Genomic DNA, 22545 nt, shown 5'->3' with positions numbered 1-22545 from the left:
CCTAATATCTCATCTGAATCTCCCCTCTTTCAGTTTGAAACCACTACCCCTTGTCCTATCACTACACTCCCTGATAAAGATCCCTCCCCACCTTTCCTGTAGGCCCCCTTCAGGTACTGTAAGGCCGCTATAAGGTCTCCCCGGAGCCTTCTCTTCTCCAGGCTGAACAACCCCAACTCCCTCAGCCTGTCCTCGTAGGAGAGGTGTTCCAGCCCTTTGAGCATCTTCGTGGCCCTCCTCTGGACTCACTTACAACAGGTCCATGTCCTTCCTGCGCTGAGCAGCTGTTTTCCCTCCTTTCCTGGGCAGCATGGCCTTGTAGTCACCCCGGTAGAAAGCTTCATCTTCTTGAGACCATGAGTATCCTTATATTGTTTGCCAACTTCTGTACAAAACCACACTTCCCTTGAGGCAGCAAGTTTAGCCGAATGACAATGTAAGGTTAGGGGAAAAATATGTTCTTATCTCCACAATTAATAACAGCCATGATTATCAGGAGAGAGGGCATTGTAACAGCTGAATGGGTCTGTCAGTCTTTCTGAGGCATGCTTCCTTTTCTGCATTTCTCTCAGCTGGCACAGTTAAATCAGGTCATCCAAAATAGACAGTGGGGTTGTGTCACCGTCCAAATCAGACAGCAGGATTGTGTCACTTTCAGGCACCGTCCCAGCACATCACCCAAGCCACAGGCACTTCAGGGCACTATTTGTTGTTCAGAATCTCTCGTTTTGTATTTGTTTAATTAATCAATATCTGTTCGTTGTGAATTCTGAGAAAACTTTTTTTTTAAATATCTAATAGGGGAGCTAGAGACTGTGCCTGGACTACAACACACCTCTAAGCCCTGGTTCCCTGCATGCCAGGGAACTACTCGCTAGCTTCTCTCCAGCCAGCACATGAGGAGATTCCCTTCCCTTGGAAAGCAAAGCACAGGGAGGGCTGGAGCACAACCACGGCTCACCCCAACATGGATGGAGTCAGGTCATGGCTGTTCATGCCCCTGGACTGGGAAACCTGGACTTGTGAGTTATGAGGTTTCTTTCCCTGGGGAAACAGAATCTTAAGCAGACTCTATAAAAAACCTTAGATGACTTAATGTTTTAAACCTAATGTTGGGGTTTTTTCTCTTTGTTTTCTGGGTTGTTGGGTGATGGAGGGGGAGGTGGTGTTTAGCTACAGCAGTTGCTTTTTCAAGCATTATTCTGAAAGAAGGAGGGCTATAGATTTCCTCTTTCTTTTTTCAAAAGTAATAAATGTCACTCTTCTTTAAAACAATATGAAATATTACTAAAAAAAAAAAGTCAACTGCTGTGAGAATTGTCTAAATTAGAAAAACTTGGCAATACTGCAGTGTCCCAATAACATCTCTATGCCTCTGTGTGAAAGCTCCACTAGGAGCTTTCCCATTTATCCAAGACACACATTCATAAGCAATGTATGGGGTGCTCTGCATACAAAATCCTGTACAAGCCAGTTACAGACTGGCTCAGAAGTTAAGCCTGAATCATACGGCAATAAACAGATCCCATTGATGTGAAGGCCAGAAGGTATCATCCCACCCAACTGTCTGCATAACCCAGACTACTCACTCATTGTAACTTTCTACTGAGACTCAAAACATCAATACAGAATTCAAGCATAATCCTTTCTTCCAGAATTAGCCAAATTAGTCACAGCATCCACTGTGTTGACAAAGAACTTCAACCAAAAAAAACATAGCACCAGAAAAACACACAAAACACTGCAGCTGAGCAGCTGAACAAAGCTTTAAGCCTTACCGATCATTTCTTGTTGCAAAGGAGGACTCATAAACCATAATAACAATGACAGACAAAAATAACTGGCCTGAAGGAGCAAAGGTAGTGAATAGATACCTCTGTGTGTGAAACAGGGCTCTTAAAAGCTTATAGTTTTTATACTCAACATTCGCAACTGGCATTATTGCTTTGAATAGCAACAATAATGGCAGTAATGAACCTGACGGTATGAAAATAGTGGAAAGATATTTTTTTTTCTCTTAAAAACACTGAAAAACTTGGAACTTAGAAAGTTTCAGTTTAAAAAAATACGACTACCAAAAAGCCTGGAAGCAGTCAGTCAAGAGATGTGACTCCCACACATGGCACAAGACAGTACAGGGTACTCTGATTTGCTGGATTCATTCCTGATGGTGGAGGATGCTAACACAAGGCTCTAAGGCCCTTTTTCAGTTGTCAGCATTAAAGAAGAAATGTGTATATTCTGTCCAGCCTCACTGCACTGGCATGAACCTCACCATATGGAAGCATCAAGGAGAACAGCATTTCAAGCTGTGAGTCGAATGCCTAGCACATATTAAATGCAATCTCAGCGTTGACTGATGTAATGTCTTGTTGGCAAGCAAACAGCTTTGCAATGTAATATTTTTAGAGCCCAAAGCTGAGTAGCACACAGCCTACAAGGATTCTCAGAATCGGGCCTTCATATATAGATTTAGTAATATTAGTTCCTGTGCATTGTTCAATCTAGCTTAATTAGCACAGCAATTTGCTAGCTCGTTTTAAAGACATACAAATCCATTTTAGATCAAAATAGACTGAAATAGCACGCATATTGTTGTGGGAGTCCCAGAAGGCTAATCCATTCGGTAAATCTACATCAGCTCCCGCAGTTTTATGAAGAATTGTGCCAAGAGTCATTAAAAATGCACAAGCAAAATTGGCAAGGTTGAAGGAAGAGATCTCATGCGGTGATAACAGAATTGTTGATAAACTCTACTACAAACACCATTAGAAGCATCAATCTGATACTTATTGGTATTCGGGATCCAGCTGCAGTACTTCTCCAGCAATATTTTCTCCATTGGTTTGTGAAGGAAGCACTGAAGAGAAATCAACCCCTAAGTTTCCTCCCCCATCCCCTCTGCCATCCCCTCCACTGGTCTTTAGAGGCAGCTACACCACACGGTGCTGTTCAGGGCTTCTGCATAATCACTGCTTTCAGAGCCGGGCTGTGTGTGTGTGGATGTGACAGTGCTTATTTGGCTCCATTCACAGAAGAAGGATCTGCCTCTTGTAATTCTCTTTAGTCTCTTACCTCGGTTGCCTGCAAGTTCTCTCTGTGGTAGCTCTCTTTTAGAACTAGTAATTGTGACACAGGGCAAAATGTTATCCAGGAAAGACACTGTTTCTAAAATTCACAACATTGTGTTTCTTGCCCCGTCATTTTATTATTTTTCATCACAGTGCGTTGTAAGCATACTGTTTGAGTCACTCTAACCAGACTTGGTCTTTTATCAATAAGAAACACCCTTAGGCAGAAGCATTGTTTATTCTAATTACTGTTCAGAAAAGAGCATAACAGCTTCACTCAGCAGATACACATAAAAATGTATGCTTGCTTAATACATGCTTTTTTGCAGTCACTAATTTGACTTTATTTCCCTCCATTGCTTGTTTTCCTTCAGTATGCCTTTTTCTACTATTTCTCTCAACACTCATACTTTTTACTAGTGATTGCTACCCTATTAACTTTATCCTTTTGCTTTTACTGCAGGAGATGGTATGAAAAGCTGTTTTGCCATGCAAGGAAAATAATTTTTGCACAATCATTGTATTTTTGATGTTATCTAAACCTTTTTGACGTGGGGATGGATGTTCACTTAGAAAAACTAGTGCTAATCCAGTTACAGTTATAAGCTAGCAACCATCAAAAAACTTTCCATTTCGGAATGTCTAGATTGGTTTCAGAGCATCCAAAGCTGTTACTTTTCTCAGGATCAGACCTTCAGAGTTTTCAGTTGACCATTTCTAAAGGAAATGAAGCTTATGAGATCATGACCTCAGTCCATCTGCCATTCCCTTACTCAACTCAACAACTTTTAAACTCAATGGCCAGTCTCAAACCTGAGGGGTACAGAACTCAAAGAAATAAACTTCCTACAAGTTTCATGAAAATTAAACACTGAGCTGACAGGTCAAAACAAGAGCTGTCACTTCCAACTCAACGCCTTACTAATAATAAAAGTCCACTCGCTGCTGAAGAGACAGCATACATACGCTAGAGAGCTCATCAGACTGCTACTAATGGAGTAATTTGTTTTCACTGGCCTTACTGACAGATGAAGGATTAAGCCTTCAATAAAAAAATGCTTAAGTTAAAAGTGAAAATGCTTTTGAGATAGTATGGCAATCAAAGCAGGCATCAGTGATGAAGACCTCACTCAGGTTTTCCATGAACTGCTTTATCAATGTGTGCACTTTCCTAAGGAATCTGTTTCACTTATTTTTTTTTCCATCATAGTCAAACCTCATGGATCCTAACTTGGATCATAACCATTTTATTGAACCTGACTCTCACTGTCTGCTAAATCTGAGGGTCAAATTAAGCAAGAGCTTGGTCACACTTAAGCCAGAGAAAGGACCCAGGTAACCAGCAGATAATTCAGCATGAAACCACATCAAACTCTAATATGCGAACAGGGTTTATTCAGTGAGTAGCAGCACACATAAGAAATCAAGCCATGAGCTCTTTTTAGAAAAACAGAACCAAGACATCATGAAGAAAATATAGACCTCCTGTAACTTTTTGGTTATGCCAAATGGGCATTGTTTCTCCAGGAACCACATAACCTCTTCATATCCATGCAACTCAGCTCAGACTTGCAGTTACGTGTATTAAATTTCTGCAGAGTGGAAAAAATCCATGAATCCTGCACTCACAGACCAGATGCTTATTCTCTCTCATATCCTGAGGAGGCTGTTCTCTGTTTCCTTCAGCTCCACAGTTTCACATTCCCTTGTGTTTTCTCTTAGTGATGCTTATTTTCATTGTAGCCCAATGGCTTTATGAGGAAATCAGAGAGATCCCTATGCAATTCCTTTTTCTCACTCACTTTCTCTTTTTATTTCCCTTTTCCCTTCTCGTGTTAGGAAGAGGCAACTTATTACTGATCCCCAAAGATTTTGGTCTGTAGTAAACTCCACACTACAGTCAGTTATAGTTCTCTCAGCTATTCCATGAAGCCACTTGTCCTGGGACTTAATCTGGAACTATTACAGTAGAAAAGGAAGATTTCCTCCCTCCTATCCTAAGATGCTGACAGGAGGTACAACACTTTTAAGGAAGACTGTGAGGCTCTTTTTTGCCCTTGCCAATAAATTTTTCTTTTGATTACAGACTGAGTAGCATCTTCTAGTGTCATTAACACAAAGTAACAAGAGAAAGGCTCAATGGGCGGCAACTGCTTCTGGAGACAGAATGAGTGAATCATTATGCCCAAGAGACAGCAAAGTTATGACCTTCCCAAAGACTGCAAGTAGGAGAACCTCAGGGACTAGAGGAAAATACTTCTTTGAAAACTTGAATTTATGAACCTGAACCTCCATGCAAACTTGAGAGGGGCGGCTCTTCATTGCCAGCTCCTCAGAAAACAAAATACAGGTTTCATTTGGAAACAGAACTCTGACTCAAACTCTGCATTTCTTTATATTCCCATTTATACTTGACACTCAAAAAATCAGATAAATTAGAGATCAGGGAATTTGCCCATCCTCTGGCAGCTCACATATCTGCAGTGTTATGTTGCCTTATAGCACAGTGAGTCCAAGCCACAAAAGCAAAAAACCCCCCACCTTACCCTCATAGCCTGATGATTTCCTTTACGACAACATTTCATTGTCCCCAATTCAGTTTTAGCCTCAAGAAATGAAAAGACCAAAATTGCAAAATTATTCTGAAAAATTAATGCTTGTCTTCCCATCCAAGAATAAACACAATGAAGAAAAATAAACAGATATTTGTGGGATGAGACCCTCATCCAAAGCCCAGTGAAATCCTTGGGAATCCTTCCAGTGACCTCCACATGCTTTCAATCAGGTCTTATATTATGAGTGATGCTTTAAAATTAATTCTAAATTAAGAGCCAAACATCACTGGTATTTAATTTGTTGCCAGAAGCCACACAATAGACCTTTGAAACAAAACTCCTAAAACGCATAGAAATTCAGATGAAATGACTCACCAAGGCTGAACAAATAAGGTGCAACCATGCCTCCTTCTGCTCTTCAGCTCCATTTAAGACACTATTTTCTCTGTGTTTGGTAATATATCAAAATATTTCAATTTTAATTGTAGATTATGGTTGGCAGATGACAGAATTCTGATAACTGGTGACTGGTCAAACAGTGCTTTCTCTGTCTGGGGACACTTCCATCAAAATCTGAGTATTTATTTGGAACAGGTCTGTAACTCCTTTCTCTAATAAAGCTGAGACTGTCTGGAAGCTCTGTCTTACTAAGAAGGGTATCAGTAGCAGATGGAATAGGAAAGGCAGCAGGGAGCTAATCTCTGCTATTTATTTTGAATAAAAATAACATATGATGTGTCAGGTGCCAGCAATTTGCACAGTGAAAACAAAGGGAGTTCCTGCCCCAAAGGTACAGGAATCTGAAAGATAGACTCAACCATGTTGGTGTCTGAGCACTGGAAGTCAGCAAGTCAAGTTTCCTACAGGTTTGTGTCTCATGCCTGAATTTCCCAACATCTGCTGTAGGGGCAAGGGCATCACACTATGCTTTAACTCACTTTGGGAGAGCTTCCGGAGCAGCATCCTTTCTTGAGGGGATGCCAGTAGGGCCTATCTGCTTATGCTCACAAGACATGTAGGAACTTAATAGGACCAAAGCTTTAACTTCTCTAACAAGGATGATTAAATCTGATCAGTGGATTTAACAAAAATGTTAGGCAAAATACACACCTAAAATGGGATTTCATAAGCTACACTTCCTCAGGAAAGCAGCAAGAACTGCAGAGACAAGCCTGAAACAAAACCTTGGATCTCAGCAGCACGATCTAAACTAAAATCTCCCTTCTGACACACACCTCTCTTGTTCTGCAGAACAAATCCCAGATGCAAACGTGCTCCGGTTTAAGAAACCTTAAAGCAGACTTTGAGGTTTAACTCCCATATTACTGAAACATGTTTTTAAAACAAAATGTTTTTCTTTAAACAAAACAACCAAAATTTGCATTTGACATTTACAAGGCGGTATCAAGAAAAGGCATCATTGACATCACTCTTTTTAGCACTTCTTTAAATATCCTGGTCAAAGGACAAGCTCCACTTGCCACAGTGAGTCAACAGAACAGGCTCAAGAAAATTTATACAGGATTTTATCTGACCAACACAAAATCAACAAAAAAACCTCTGCATCATTGTGGTTGGTCATGATTGATCCTGCCACATTATTACAAACAAAGCATTTGCTTGAAGCATTTGTTTGCTTTCCTTTTGCCTGGGGGAATCGGGGATGGGCGAGTGCCACAGAACTTAATGGAAACTTTTAATGCAGAAAGGCCACAAGATCAGATTATATTTCTTGGGTGAACTAGTTTGCTTTTTCATTAGATCCATTTGTTTTCCATTGTTGGGTCAGAAGATCAAGTCTATGGATTTAAAGCAATGCCGTCTGAACGGTTCTGGAAAAAGAAAGAAAAGTTGACACCTGCAGACAAAGATTAAAAGGTTCTACCTAAGCAGCAGGCTGCTTTTTCTGTTCACATCCAGAAAGTCATTCTTCAGCCCAGTTATGCAATCACAGAGTTAGTTCATTTTTGATCTTTGGTTACAGCCGCGTTTCTTAAAAGCTGCCCAGAAAACCTGGCTGGGACTCAGGTAAAGAAAGGGAGATTGACTGATGAAGTGAGCAAAGGAGGCCAGTTCAAGCAAAAGCCCTTAAGCTCCAAGTAGCATGGAAAAAAAGAGGAAGAAGTGAAAGGACGGATGCAAAATATCCACAAGTAAATATAAAAAAGGTAAATGAATGTTCTTCAGTGCTGCTTGTGAGAAGGAATTTGCTTCCAGAAGGATAAGAGGGCAGTTCACTTTTGCCACAGAGGAGGAAAAGGTGTGAGGCAGAGCAGGGGTAGGACAGACAGCCAAGGGGAAAACGCAGCCCTTTTCCCATTGCCAGCAAGGAGGGCAGAGGGATAAGATGAAGGAGCAGTGACTTCTGCTGTCGGGAAGCTACACGCTCCTAAGCAACAGCCACCACCCCCAGCAAAACCAACCTCAGCAAAACCAACCACCTCAGGAGCAGTGGTAGCAGAGAACTGGGCTTTTTATAGCACTAAAAGAGGTATATAAGTACTAGTATTATAAGTTTGCAGGTCTTGCCAGCTCCTTATTTTGCCCGTGTTGGGAACCAGTCCTTGAGTATAAGAGGAGCTGTGAGGAAATGGCTGTCCTGTGGCCTTCATTTCTTGAAAAACGTGTCCCCCTCCACTTCTGCCAGTGTCCTGGGAGCCCAGAGTATTTAGGATTTTGGCTCCCAGAGATTGGAGAATTAGCAAAATTCACAGCAGTCTTCAGTCTCCTGGTCTGGGACCTGATCTCAAATGTGAAAGCTGCAAGTGATCACTAAGAAAAACAACATGAGGATAGAGCTTTGTCAAGCAGGAATGAAACTGTGGACATAAATATTTAGGTAAAAAAGGATTTTAGATGTCTTTTGAAAAACAGGCACAAGGGGAAGAAAATTCTCTAGCTGTAGGATCAAACCAATATGCATGAAGATCTAAGGAAAGAACTGTGGATTAAGTCTCTATCTCTTCTTCCAAACCTTCAGTTTTCATTTTCAAATTTGGGCATATACACTTGGGATTCCACTTTAAAAAATTAATCACACAGAGGACTGCAAACCTCAGGGCAAACCTCCACTTTCAATAACCAATACAATTAATAAATATGTTCTTTGATGTCACCAAACTGCTGGAGAAGAATAGGTTATGTGGATCTTCAAGTATCATGTGTATCAACACTACTTTACCTCAAATATCTCCTGTTATTAAAAGGAGAAACTAATTTTGCTCAGTAACGCTCAGTCCTCCCCACAGAGTTTGATTTAGAATTGCTGCTGGAATCTTGTTTCAGAACATTTTTCTCCCTAGAAAATACCAATTCACATCCCAATTCATAAAATGTTATTGTACAGTGAAGAAATGTCTGGGGGGAAAAAAAAAAAGCACCAACAGAATTTTTTTTCATTGTTAAAAGCTGGACTGAGAAACATATGAGAACAACAACCTGCAGCTCTATATCCTGTAAGGGCAGGAGTAATAAGAAGACCTCAATGGCAACTGACCTGCAATAAACAAATGAAGAGAGACTACTTCCAGCCAGAGCTGCCAACCTCTCTCTTATGAAAAGGGAGGGACAAATACTGTACTAGTTTCACTCCTCCTGTTCCGTGAAGTGATCCATAAAAATTGATCACAGTTTTCTGAATGGGGAAATAAATACGAGCCAAACATAAAAAGAAAAAAAAAACCCAAACAACCCTTCACTATCCACATACACTGTTCCCTGCTCCCCTTTCCAAAACATCAAACAAATTCCCAAGAGGGGTCATCTTTGTGTTGTTACAAGCAAGCAGCTAGGTCTTGTGATTAACAAATGGACTCTGGGCAGGTTAGAATTGCTAGCATGATTTAATACATACATAAAGAGAACAACAAAGATCACATGTGCAGTTGATGCAATCTGACAGCCATCTGGGAAGGTGGGGGGAGAAGGAAGAGGGGAAGAGAGTTTGGGCTGCTGAGGTAGAGATCTGATGCTGGAAACACACGGAGGGGAAAAGGCAATGACCCAAAAAAGCACACGTCTGATAATTGGAGTATAAAACCCTGAAATCTGTAAAAAGGAGGAAAAGTTTAAGCAACTGGCGTTCCAATTCTCTGTGCACTCCTAAATTCCCAGTGCCAGGTGAAACTGCGCAGGGCACATTCCAGGTGCAGATCTCAGCTCCTTTTGCTACGACACAGGCTGCACCTGGAAACCTATGACCTGCTGCCTGGAAGCTTTACCCTCATAAGGGCAGGGTTAGAGCCGACCCTTTCCAGAAGAGTGAAAGTGTGGGTGGCAGGTTAAGCAGGGGGAGAGCCAGCTCTCAGCTCCTCATCCCTTGGGATAATCCCCCGGGGGGCTGCCCGCACCTTGGCAGCTGCAGGACGCTGCCCCTTTAAACGGGGCAGATTTGTTTTCATGTAAATTCAGCAGAGCTTATGGAAAAAAAAAAAAAAAAAAAAAAATCAAGTCGCTGTTCCTGCTGAGGGAGGGAGCAAATAAGGAAATTCAGCAGCTCTTAGAAGCTCAGCTTGAAGCTGCTGTTACGGAGCTTGTCGTAATTCTTCAACAGGTATTAAACAGACTGGGGATGGCAGTATCATCCTACACCTAACAGTTCCTGGCCCACAGCACCTACTTTTGAAGTAGCTAAAAAACTTCTCCATGTGCTCTGGATACCTTTTTTTAAAAGGCTCCAGTAGCATTTCGGTCTTTTCTGTCATTCTGGATTAGATCTCCATGTTAAAATTAAAAAGAAAATGAGAGTAGAATTTGTTCAGGCCTGGAAACTTCCCAGTCTGGCAAGGATTTTGGAATCTGATTTTCTTTTCTACATCTTATTTACTGATTTGTCTGCATGACATTTTTAATACTGATCTCTGGGGTGAGACAGAGATTTTTCCTTGGTCATTCTACCTATTCAGAAACTTCAATGCACAATGAATACTGGATACAGCTGTACTTCTGAAATGTATCTTGGATAACCTTATCTAAATAACTTCATTTGAAGAGTGAATGGACTTCTGTGAGAGGAACTTTCCTAGATAAACTAGAGGGATATTTTTTTAACTCAGCGGCTATTTGAAAGGGGAAATTTGAACATTTATTTTATTTTCTTGTGGAGAACTACCATGTGATTCCAAAACTAACATCTACAAGCCAGCAGTTAAGCCAATAAAACACCAAAGAATGAGATAGCAAGCATTTAAAAGCCTTTTACATGTGAAAGGAATCCAATAGGAGAAACGTAGTTTATCCAAGTATGTAACTCTGGTCTTTATATTTGGTGGTTGCTTGCTTAGAAATGCTCAGGCTTGGAGTTGGACACAATAATAAAATCACAAACTGTATTCTCCTATTGCCGAGAAAATAGTTTCTACAGAACCATCACCAGCATTTCGAACTGTATTAACATGAGCTCTATTAATATACAAAACAACACATTTGGACTATTAATTATATACTAACTTTGTTCCGGTGCACTCAACTGGCTTTTGGAAAGTTCTGCTCTGTTCATTAAGGGTAAGGTTTGCTTTTTGCCCTCGAGGCAGTTCCTTAACCTTGCAACTGCCAGGAATATGCTGTGCTTACTGTTAAATATAGAAAGGAGAGAAACTGCTCTTCTAAGTAACTTTCTAATAGCAGGGAGATGTCCTGGGGCACAAGAAGAGTTACAAGAGCGTGGGTTTCCCAAGCAGAAAAGAAAGATCGCTTCTTCCTTCTGCTGCAAACAAGGATGCCTTCCCAGTTTTGACAGTCACTTCATTTTGCACTGGCGCAGCACCCCTGCAGCGATCACGGATGGGATTTCCCAATGACAGCTAGCGCCTCGGCTCTCGCCATCCCAGCGCTACCAGGCGAAACGCTCTCCCAGCGGAGAAAAGCACAGGGTTTGTTGGCTACTGGAGCTCAGGACGGCTTGGGCAGGGCCCGACTCCAAGTCTCCGGGAGAAAAGTGGGAATCTTTCCAGGGACTTCCACGCACTTTTTGGTCAGGCCCTGGCCTGATTCACGCACGGCTTTCCCAGCGCGTTAGCTGAGAAGAAGCCCACGGTTCAAGTCCTCACGCCCCTTCCCACCTGGCCCCCTTTTAACCCTCTCTTCCTTCCTCCTCTCCTTCACTCGCTGCCGCTGCTACGGCACATCTGAATCATGCCCCCCGGCTCCCCTGGGTCCAGGCCCGCTTCCCGGCCCCGGGACACGGCGTGCCTGCAGCTCCCCGGTCACTACGCACCTCCCGCAGATGTTTCGGGCGGGGTCCGCCTCCGGGCCGGGGAGGACGGGGCGGCGGGCAGCCCCGGCACCTCACGCCCGCGCCCCTCCGGGGGTGCCCGGGGTACGGCTGCTCCCCTCCTGAGGCAGCCGGGAGGGAGAGCCGCCAGACCCCCCGCCCGCCTCCTCCTGCCCCGGCGGCCGCCGCCGAGCCCCACGGAGCCCCCTCACCCGCCGCGGCCGAGCCCCGCGGAGCCCCTCAGCCCCCCAGCGCCGGCCGCCGCCTCCCGGGTGACCGTTAGCCGGCCCCGGCCCTGCCGCCCCGTACCTGAGAAGTCGGCCAGCGCCGCCACCTCCGCGCCGCACACGAGGATCAGGCAGGAGAGGAGGCGGAGGAGCCGCCCGGGCTCTACCTGTCTGCGGCGTGGGTGCTGCCCCGCGTCCCCGTCCCTCATGGTGCGGGAGAGGGCAGCTCGGGGCGGGGGGCCAGACCCGCCGCCTCACATGATGGAGCCCGGCCCCGGCTGGCGGCACGGCCAACCCCCGGCCCGCCGGGCGCCCTCCGCCGCGGGGCAGCGCCGGCTGCCCCGGGACCGGGCGGGAGGAGGAGGAGGAGGAAGGCGGAGCAGCCCTGCCCGAGTCCGCAGCGCAGCCGCCCCCCGCCGCGGCGGGAGGAGGATGGAAGGGGTGGGGGGGACGGTGTCCCGATGCGGGGCCCCGGGAGTCGAGTGGTCGCCGCGGCGGGGGAGCCCGCGGGGGCGGTGGGGAAAGGAAGAGGCTTCTCGGCGGCGCCGTGGCTGGCACTGCCCTCAAGGCACATCGTGCGGGCCGAGCTGACTCAGAGCCGGCTGCACCTCGCCCGCCCTCCCCCGGCTCTCTCCACCCCTCTCCGGGCAGCTGGAGGTCCCGGCACCTCCCTCTTGGCGCAGAGGCGCGATTTCGCCTTCGCACCCCGTGCGGAGGGCTTTGTTTTTAACTTATTTTTCCCCCCTCGTTTCTGCTTGGCGGTGGTTGGAGGGCCGTCACGGACTTACACACACACCCCCCCGGCTCCTGTGACAGCATTTCCCTGCTTTTATTTTTCCCCGAGGCAGGTGCGAGGTGCTCCCCATCACTCCCTTCTTTCCCTCCTTCGGACCTCCTTGCCCCCCATGGCAGACCTTGCCAAATCTGCTGCTCCAGCCCAGCTCCTGACCCTTATACATGGGTGTCGCAGGTCTCCGGGGGAAACCCAGCTGGCAGCTGTGCCTGGCAGGATCTCTGGGTGAGGGATTTCAGTAGCTGTGTTAGGAAACGGCCCCGACTCTTCCATGTTGCAAAAGAAACTTTCCCTTTCTCCGTATCCTCTCCTCGTGTGGTTGCCTGACGCCACCTTATCGCAGCCCTCAGCTTTAAAACTCGTTCAGCATAGCTGAGTTTGAAGTGTGTAGGCTTGCTTAAAGCTTTTTCACTGCAAAGTGAGAAAACATCTTAAGTTACTTTGAGAGAGTTCACATTGTTCTCGGAAATCTTTTGTAAGACTGAAAAGTAAACCAGCGGGAAGTTCAAACAAATTGTCGTTACAACCTGCTAAGCCACCTTCAAATATAATTTGGAGATATAATTTGGACTAAAGAGAATAAATAAAGACACTCATTTCCTAGTTCCTGTAAGAGCTGCCCTTGGGAAAGAAAGCCTAGAAGCAACACTGGAAACAGAGCATGAAAGCATCTTCTGCCCTGGGGTTGTGCTTGGGTATAAAGTGGGTAGGCAACATCTAGCTGTTTACATCCTGGCATGCATGTTCGCACTGATCTTTCTCCTGAAAAAAAAACCCCATGAGTGAGAGGTGACAGAACCAAACTAATTCTGTTAAATCCATTCCGCTCCTCCTGCTCCAACTGAAGTTGGGTGACATCCAGCTTTGAATTTCCAAATTTTGGAACCTCTTTCTGGAGGTTACACTGAACTTTGACCAGCTTGAACTTCATGTTTGAATCTGAATCCATTTTCTTTCCTCACCCTCTCTCTCTTTACACACAGAACAACAACTGGGTAACACATACATTATAGTCATGCTTCCTTACTCTTGGGCAGATAAGAGAAAAACCAGGTTTCACATGAACCTGCTTGAGGTCAGGGACGTTACATTAAGTTTTACCAAACTCTGATAAATGGGATCAAAGATGCCGAAGTAACAGGGTAAAATGGAATAGCTCTGAAGCATCTGCAACTGCAAACACAGATGGGAAGAGAGAACGGTAACTCTGCCAGGTGTGTGAAGCTCTTTCTTCTGGCTACTTCAGATAAGGACAGTGTTTGCCTCTGAACTGAACCAGTTACCCTGTGTCTCCCAACTGTGGAAGTCTTCTGCCTACTCTTCTCATTTATTCCTTGATCTTGCCATACCTGGTCATTTAATCTAATACTTCCCGCACTTGCTGGCACAGGTCAGTCCCACCGAAGGCAGAAATGAATGCCAGGGAAATGTTATAAGGAGCACAGATTTTTACCCCTCCATAAAAGAAAGCATTTGGGGGCCATACTCGTATCTTCTAGAAAATTGTTTAGATGACTACAGTGAACTTATTTGTCTGCCCTAACTTCATACCTGCCATGTCTACCATAGCTACATATCTACTGTAACTTCAGGTGAGTGCAGTCAGATGATCGATGGCTTCAAGATGCCAGACCCTCACTCCCTGTACAGTCAATGGAGAGATATCTCATATTCAGGCCACCTGCTATAGCTCTAACAGGCAATGTGCCACCTCCTCCTCTTTGAATTGATCCCTGGAACATAGATGTCAAGAATGGCAACTCAGTTTGCTGTGTGTGACTCCGAGCAGACAATGGATCTGTGACAAGTACACGATTAATGCAGAGGAATATATAAAATGTAAAAAATGACTGAGAAATATCCTGTACTCGTGCTTGAAAGGCTTTGAATCAGAAGATCCCGAAGGTCTGTTTGCCTAGTGAGAACTTGTGAATCTTCTCTTTTCAATGAGATAACATTGCTTTTTCTAGCCCTGTGGTGCTGTACGAAAAAGACCATCCAGTGGTGCAGGAATGAGTCTGGTATGCTTTTGGCACTGTGCAGGTATAACCCAAAGGCAAAGGCAGTTTTCAAGTGGAATGACTGAACTGGGAGAGGTTCAAAATGTTGTAGGTAACCTCCAGGGAGGTGAAGCAGTGAGGGCTGAATAACAACACAAGAAGGAGTTGGGTGCTCCCGTGTATAGATATCTGCCTTTTAGGGATGCCTTTCTATGGAGGAGGGCAACTTGGTTTTTTGTTTTTTTTTTTTCACCCAAATGGGGGCTACTTTGCTATTCAACATTAACCTAAAATCTGTAATGTTTTTGGTAATCCCTGCTATTCCCGCTATTCCCTGCTAGAGGTAGTGCTTAAATAGTAAATTTAGAGAGATTGGTGTAAAATGCAAAGGTAGAAAGGGAGAAAGTATTATTTATCCTGATGTGCAAAATGTGTTTCTTTGCCATAGTCTTGAAAGCAGCTTCTACAGGCTGGCAATGCTCAATAGTTGGAAGACAATATAACTAATCCAGACATGTTCAGCATGTAGAATTACAGAATCTCTCAGCCTTAGCCTTTCCTTATGAGCAACAGGACTGAGATTCATTTTTTCCCTAAAGAAAAAATGAAAGCCTGTAAGTTAGAATCCAGGCTAGATATATGTCTGCTTCAAACAGTTTCTCTCTTTTGAACTTGGTGAGAAAAGAAATCATTTCACAGTGTCAAAAATACAGGAACTGTGTTGTTGCATGGAAGCTTTGCAAGAGCAAAGCCAAAACCTGAGCTCTTAATTTCTTTTTTCTCCGTATTATTCATTCTTCTCTGAACTTCAGCCAAACTGCCAATTTGAAACTCATATCATGGCTTAGTGTGGAAATTCAAATAAAATTAGTGCTGTCAGTTAGGAAATAAACAAACAATGTGAAATAATAGAAGACAGTTGAGTTAGATGGCCTAAAATTTTCTATTAGTAAAAAAATCACAACAAGATTTATAGCACAGTAACAAAAATTATCAGAAATGTATAATCTCAGAAATACTTTTTCACGTATATATACACATCTCCCCACTATACCTCCTAGTGCTTCTTCTTCCTCTTTTCTCCCCAGTAATTTTATTAGGAGCTGATAGATGTCATTTTCACTCTCTTCTCCCAGAATAAAGTTTCTAAGAAGTTCTCTTTGGCTTAGGGGATAAAACAAAAAATCTAAGTACAAAACCCCAGGCTTTTCCCACATCTTTAAATGCTTTATATTCCTGCATTCTGACACAGATGCAATCTACAAGACAGTTCAAACAAGTGGGCTGCTATCCTCTCTCTGTTTCTATGGAAATGAGTATCAGACCAGTTAAAACCAAGCACATGCTTTACAGTAATCACTATATGGCGATTATTTAAAATAACACAGCACATTTTTCCCAACACAACCTCTATTCCTATGGACACCACAATGAAAATAGTGGTAGAGAAGCCTCTCTTGTATTTTTTCAATTCTAAATGTGTTTTAGATGCTGTAAGTTCTCACAGAGTGCTACAGATTTTAAGCTCTAACAAGATCTTCAAGTGTGCAGTAATTTGAACTGGAGAGGACCAAATCTGCAAGCCGTAGTTAGGAAACATTCTCATGTGTGTAAGCAGAAGTTTGAATGAATACAGAGCACAGTACTTCACCCAGCAGGTTTAGAAGGAGGGGAAATATTTGCTATTTGCTGCCATTTTTTTTTACTCACCTCAGAGGGAGCAAAGTTATTTAGCAAGTTTTGAGCCCAAACCACAACAGTGGTCATAAGCTGCTTCCTACATAGTCAGCTCTTGGCCGAACTAATCAGAACATCAGAGAGACCCTGTCCACTTCACAAAAAAACAGTAAGATGTAACATATGAAGTCTGTAAAACCAATCTCCTCATGTTTCATTCCATCTGAATGAAATCTTATTCCAACTTCCTCATCACACACAGCAGAAAGGTCACCACTCCTCATCCTTCTGAATGCTGACAGTTTTACTGGCACCTCTCCTTTATACAGATTATTTTTTTCTAGCAGTACACCTGGGCACTTGTATAGACATGAAGTAGGAGGCATGCCCCATCTCACACAGCTTACTGCTGGAAACAAGAAAAAAAAAAAAAGACCTAAGGTGGAGGAAGAATAAATGCATCAAGAAAAAAATGTCCTGACTTTGTTGTCCTTGCCCTCCTAAAGCACTTGAGTCATCCCTGGTCACTTCCTGACATGCATCTTCAAAGACTGGAAGAGACTATGTGTCTTTCCTCCCAGTTTAGGAAGGACATCAGGACAGAGCTTCTGGGTGGACCACAATCTTGGAAATCAGCCTGTTTACTTGTGAAAGTGCCTTATGAAGGTTGGCTGGTTGTTGTCACTGTTTCTCCTTTAATATGTATCTAGGCTAAGATTTTCCAAAATGACTAATGATTTTGTGTACTCGAAATTCAAGACAGCAGCTTTTTAAAGCCACAGAATCAATGTCAAAGCACTGAAAAAGCAGTGGCTTTTCCAAAAGCCTTGGAAAATCAGGCCTCAAGGTCTCCTGAGTCAGGTATGCAAAGGCGTGCACAACTGGTAGTGTTTCAGAAAAGAGTAGCCTGTATCAATATCTATTCAGTGACAGTTAGTAGTTTTGAGATCCAGACCTCACACTAATTCAACCTGAACACCTCAAAATTAGGACCAAAGAACAAAATTTGAAAATAATATTGCATTGTTTCTAAGTGCTTGCTTTTCCCCTCAGGACCATAAGGCTTCCATGGTAAATTCTGAAGCGATGCTCAGTGATTATGTTAAATTAACTTGGGCTTGACGATGGCTGAAGATTATTCCACGTATAGAAGGTGGGAAGGATTTCAGTATACGCATGGAAGATACCCTTTTTTCTGTCTCTGGGTGTAACTATCCCATAGTGCCAAAGGTCTCATTCTGTACATTAAACTAAAGGGTTTATTCAGTTCATAACAAGTAGATATGTGCTTTCATAGCTTATACGTCCCTTAGCTTTTCCCAGTCTGCTCACTGAGCTTCCCACTTTTCTGTCCTCTTCCCTTCTTTTCTGATCTTTCCATCCATCTTCAGCATCTGGGCAAGCAGCCTGATTCCCGATTCATACCATGCTCTGGCTCATAACCCTGGTGCTAATGCATGTTCATACTGCTGACTCCGCAGGCAAGTTGGATCCTTTGGTATCGACAGGGCTCTAGTGGAACGGTAGGGAAGATAAACTGTCATTAGTCAGGTTTTAAAATGCACTCCTTTAGCTATTCAGAGAAGTGCTGCTCCAGCTGAAAACTAAGAGACTGAAGGAAGAGGGGTGATCTTGATTTTCAGCACCAAGAGCAAAAAAAAAGTGGTGGTTTTACTAGATTGCTGTAACTTTTACGCCAGAGCAGCATTGGCATTGCAGGGCAGTTTCACCAGGCCTCAGCCCAGCCTCCCCTCTCACTTCCTGAGTCCATACACTGTTCTTGCCCGTCACCCAGACCCCTTGTTTCTAAGCTTCTGGAATTCAAGCTCTGCAGTGTCTGTGTGTCCAAGTGTGTGAGCGGGGCTGATCAGAGCGAGGATGGTGGAAGTATGGGGCACAGGGCATTTGGACATGTGATGATGGATAAGTGATGGTGTTGGGCTGTGTGGGGAATATTCCCTTTTTGCAAGGCTGTGTTGAGGAAGTGGTCCTGACACTTAGCCCATCTCTTGGCAGCATCCATCCTCTCTACCTCTGTGACCCCATGCCTCAGGTGTCAAAGGCTAGAAAGTGGAAACAGCTGTATCTCACACAGGAACTTGAAATTTTGGGAAAAACTGAAGCAAATGTTCTGGGAAATAATTCTGTAAACCATGAAAGAACACTGAGAACAGCAGTTTTAAACGTGATTTTTTGACGAAATTCAGTCCCTCTGAATGCTTTCTATAATTAATTTATACATCAAGTGAAAAATTCATTATAAGAAACCACTGCATTTCCTACATGCTCTGGACCAAAACTAGTGTGGAGCAGGGGATCACAGATCACGTATGGGCATCAAGTGATACCACCACTGAGAGCAATAGTAGTGCAGCGGTGCTGTAACTGCTAGGGGCCCCGCTAAACCAAACATCAGTGGTTTTGAAGGTTAAGTCTGATCCAGGATTAGCATGGGCTGTATGGCTCTGTTTAGGTACGGGTCTGTCAGCAGCCCTGCTCATAGGGACAGTCGCTCATCTGCAGTGTGAGGTTGCAGGCCAGGAGATGGGGCTGAGTTTAGTAAAGGTCACCAGAGCATGATTAGGGAATGATGTAAATTCGTATCAACAGACTTTAAGCTGGAGGGCTGGCATAGCGAGTATTGCAGAGCTATAGCTAAAGCCTAGAGATAGGGGCTGGGTGAGCAGGACCGGCGTGTTTATGTCGGAAATCAGAATATAGGCCTTGATGAAGCTATTGGGCAAGAAGTGGCCTAATCTGCCAAAACAGATTTTGTCTTCAGGATTGCATGAGGGAGGATCCTAAAGCGAGGAATAATGTTCAAGTTTGGGAGGCAAAGGCAAATTAGGCAGGACTGCAGGGCTGGGTCTTGTTACTTTAGATACTGTTCAAGCCAGTAAAGGCTTCAGAGGTCAGATTATGGCTGGTGCAGGAAAGGGTCTCTTGGCTTGATTAGTTTTGTATCTGGAACTGTTCGTTGAACAAGGGCAAGAGCTAAGGTTCATGTAAGGGACCAGAAATTATTTTTCAGACTTGCAAATGCCAAAGGGGCAATGTGTATCTTGGATATGATTATATGTTCATCTGGCAAGAATCACAGAAATGTATTTCAATTTACTGAAAGCTGTGCAGCTCACAAATTAATACTTGACTCATTCACTGCTTACATCTGTTAAACATGTAGGCACAGCTGAGCAGATGAACTTTGTCTGAGCTTGATGCCTCATTCTTGCATTGGGCCTCCAGGAATGGAGCTTGCCAAAAAAACAGACCTGGGGGAGGAAAATTGTCATAGATATAATAGAGAACGAAAAGGACGTAGGCTTCAAAGTACACTACAGCAAGAACATGGAAGTAATCTGGCTTGAAGTGAAACTAAGAGTCTTCCTCACCGTGGTCATTATAGCCTATGACAGCTACTCAGGCAGCAAGCAGAGAGAACAAATGAATTTAAAATTGAAATTAAAATAATTTTCGCTAGCATTTTGCAGTAATATTTTTATACTAGATATTCTATGAAATATGGTGTGATGATAGTGATCAGGCTTGTAAGTCTGACAACTATGACTTCCACCTGGAAAATATCAGTATGGGTGCTTTGAGCCTTCTAAAAGCTGTGCTAAATAATTTCTTTTCAGTTCTACTAGCTCTAGTCTTCCTTTTCATCCCCTCAAAACCAAAACAACTCAGTCTTTAGAATGTTATTTACTTTCCATATTATGTGACCCCAATTTCTGGAATTGCAAATGTATCGGTATATCTGCATACCTTCAATTAATTTTCAAGAAAACTGTAAGGTTGAAACAAAGGATTCCCATCATTCAGAACAACTCATCAATAAGGTTTTACGGAAGAATCGAACAGTCTCTGCCCTTGCATAGAATTTCCGATACTATGGTGAATTCCAAATGAAACTGCCATCAAAACAAGCATAAAAATAGTTGAAATCTAGAGTTAAAAATTAAGTATTTCTTGAAATATCATGAATGATGAGCAGAGTTTGGAGTATGATGTAACTGCAGCATTAAGATGCTTTTTAGCCTTGTTCTTCTAAGTTACTTTAAAAAAGCCCTTGGACCTACTTCCTAGAAATTCGTATTTTCACATTTCCTTTTTCCCCCAGTCTCATGTACTCCTTTTATTTTACCCTTTTGTGCCTTCTAACTTCACCTTCTTTTATTTTACTCCACCATCTGTTCTCAAAATACCGCAGCATCTTCCATGAACATTAAAGCATTTGTCCATCCTAAGTCTTAGAATGGCTGTTAATATTGCCCTCTTCTGGACCACTTTTTTTACAGTATTTTGTTAAAAAAACCAGTTTTAACAAAAACTCATGTCAGGAAAAACAGAAAAATATTAATGTTGCTTTCATTTTTCACTTATAAATAGGAAAAAGAATCGATTTTGGGTAGATCAGTGACTTTCTTTTTCTTTAACTGACTTAATATAACAATCTCCTTTATCTTCCACTACTGTTTCAACTGTTGGGATTTCATATCTAACAGTTTGTTGGAACAAGACTTTTTCTATTCTTCCTTATCGCTGCGATTCTCCTGGGAAAACTCTTGCTGAAAGCAAAACCTCTGGTTTCAGTTTAAGTCTAAAGAACAATATATCTGGCCACCTTGAGTAAAGTGCTCCCCAGGCTTACAGGCGACCAGTGCCCTTGTATTATTTGTTCGTAATTGTCAGTGTTTATATAGGACATTTTAACGAGACAGATTTAAAAATGTAATGTAAACACGGACTATTGCTTTTGCAAATGGCAGTCGTTTTAGCTTTTCTCTAGTATCCAAAGCAGTTTTCTCCCCTCCCTGCTTCCTGGCATCCTGTGCTTTCCCCTTCCACTCCAACGTTTGTGTCTCCTTAGTTCAGGGCCGCACGGGGCTGCAGTCCTGTGAAACCGTCATACCAGCGGAGACAAAAACCTGCCTGGCCTTGCGAGCAGCGATGGATGAGACCGTTGCAGGGTGCTGGAGATCTGCTTTCGAAGCCCCCCTGCTCCAGAAGCTTTCACCCCTCAGCAGTACCAGCCAGGCACGTACGGCTGCACTTCCAGTGAGGCGACCGAAGCACCCTGAGACAGAAGCGGGAAGAAAGAAAAGGTGTGATAACGATTTTTTAACTCTTTTAAAAGTCCACTTGGGCACCGATTGCACTGTCAACCAAAGGCACGCTCACATTATGCGAAGGGTAGTTTATGCTTTGATGCACTGAACGCCCGCCCAGGAAGGCCGCTGACAAGCAATACCTGCACACACACCGGGCAGTTCTGGGCAAGGAAGCGTCAACCGAGATGCGTGAGAGGGCCAGGCCCGTCAGCAGGGAGGAGCGGCCCAGTGCCCGCGGCTGCCTCACAAAAACACGCCGGGGGGCATTTTCCACCGAGAAAGCCCCGAGGGGCTCCGTACGAGCCGCACGGCAGCTGGGGCAGAGACCGGAGGAGCAGCGAGGCCGCGAAACCTCAAGGAGGGAGATCGGCTCGGGGCGGGCGGGGGCTGGACGAGATGCCCTTACACGCTGCGGCCGGGCCTCGGTTCCTCGCGGCGGGAGAGGCCCGGCCCCGCTGCTCTGAGGAGCCGGGCCCAGCCCCGCTCCCCTGCCTTCGCTGTCAGCGGGGCCGCGGCGTGGGGGGGGAGGCCGCTGCCGCCGGTGCTTCCTGCCGGGGCGCGGCGGCCGCTTCCGGGGCGGCTCTGGCGGTGCGGCGGCAGCGCCATGGCGGTGAAGCGCCGCGGCGTGCCCGCGGCCGGCCCGCCGGCGGCCAAGCGAGCCTGCCGCGAGGAGAAGAAGGAGAAGGAGAAAGAGAAAGAGGAGGAGGGGGAATTCAACGGCGCCCGCTTCAAGGCGCTGCTGCGGGACCCCGCCACCGCCAGGAAGGGTGAGGGGCCGGGCCGGGCGTGGGGTGGCGGCGGCCGGCGTGCTGGTGCGGTCCTGAGGTAAAGGCGTGCTCCGCCGGCGCACCAGGGGCTAGAGCGGCTCCCCAGAGACTTGTCCTGTCCCTAGAGCGA

General features: G+C 44.5%; 2 protein-coding genes and 1 long non-coding RNA gene across 7 annotated transcripts in view; 1 reads left to right on the top strand and 2 right to left on the bottom strand.

The window, feature by feature from the left end:
• Positions 1–12414, bottom strand: part of EVA1C (eva-1 homolog C) — a 41094-nt gene extending 28680 nt beyond the window's left edge. For both annotated transcript variants that reach the window (XM_074600843.1, XM_074600853.1), the window contains exon 1: positions 12147–12414. In XM_074600843.1, coding sequence (XP_074456944.1) covers positions 12147–12273 — 127 coding nt within the window. In that variant the 5' untranslated portion in view covers positions 12274–12414. The remainder of the gene's footprint in view (positions 1–12146) is intronic.
• A 3365-nt stretch (positions 12415–15779) lies between these two features.
• LOC141748554 (uncharacterized) lies at positions 15780–22211 on the bottom strand. Of its 4 annotated transcripts, none has more exons than XR_012589023.1 (4): positions 21789–22159; positions 21470–21614; positions 19702–19806; positions 15780–18046 (listed from the first exon to the last, which is right to left on the bottom strand). It is a non-coding gene; the product is annotated as an uncharacterized LOC141748554 (long non-coding RNA). The 4 variants fall into 4 exon arrangements; XR_012589026.1 differs by having other exon boundaries at positions 15784–18046; positions 21719–22211; XR_012589025.1 differs by lacking the exon at positions 19702–19806 and having other exon boundaries at positions 15784–18046; positions 21719–22211.
• Positions 22212–22545, top strand: part of URB1 (URB1 ribosome biogenesis homolog) — a 54074-nt gene continuing 53740 nt past the window's right edge. The window contains 1 exon segment of the mRNA XM_074600801.1: positions 22212–22415. Coding sequence (XP_074456902.1) covers positions 22253–22415 — 163 coding nt within the window. The 5' untranslated portion in view covers positions 22212–22252.

Source organism: Larus michahellis, chromosome 1 (assembly GCF_964199755.1).
Source record: "Larus michahellis chromosome 1, bLarMic1.1, whole genome shotgun sequence".
NCBI classification, from domain to species: domain Eukaryota; kingdom Metazoa; phylum Chordata; class Aves; order Charadriiformes; family Laridae; genus Larus; species Larus michahellis.
The sequence above is the reverse complement of the archived record's forward strand: the minus strand, read 5'-3'. Positions and strand labels throughout refer to the sequence as shown.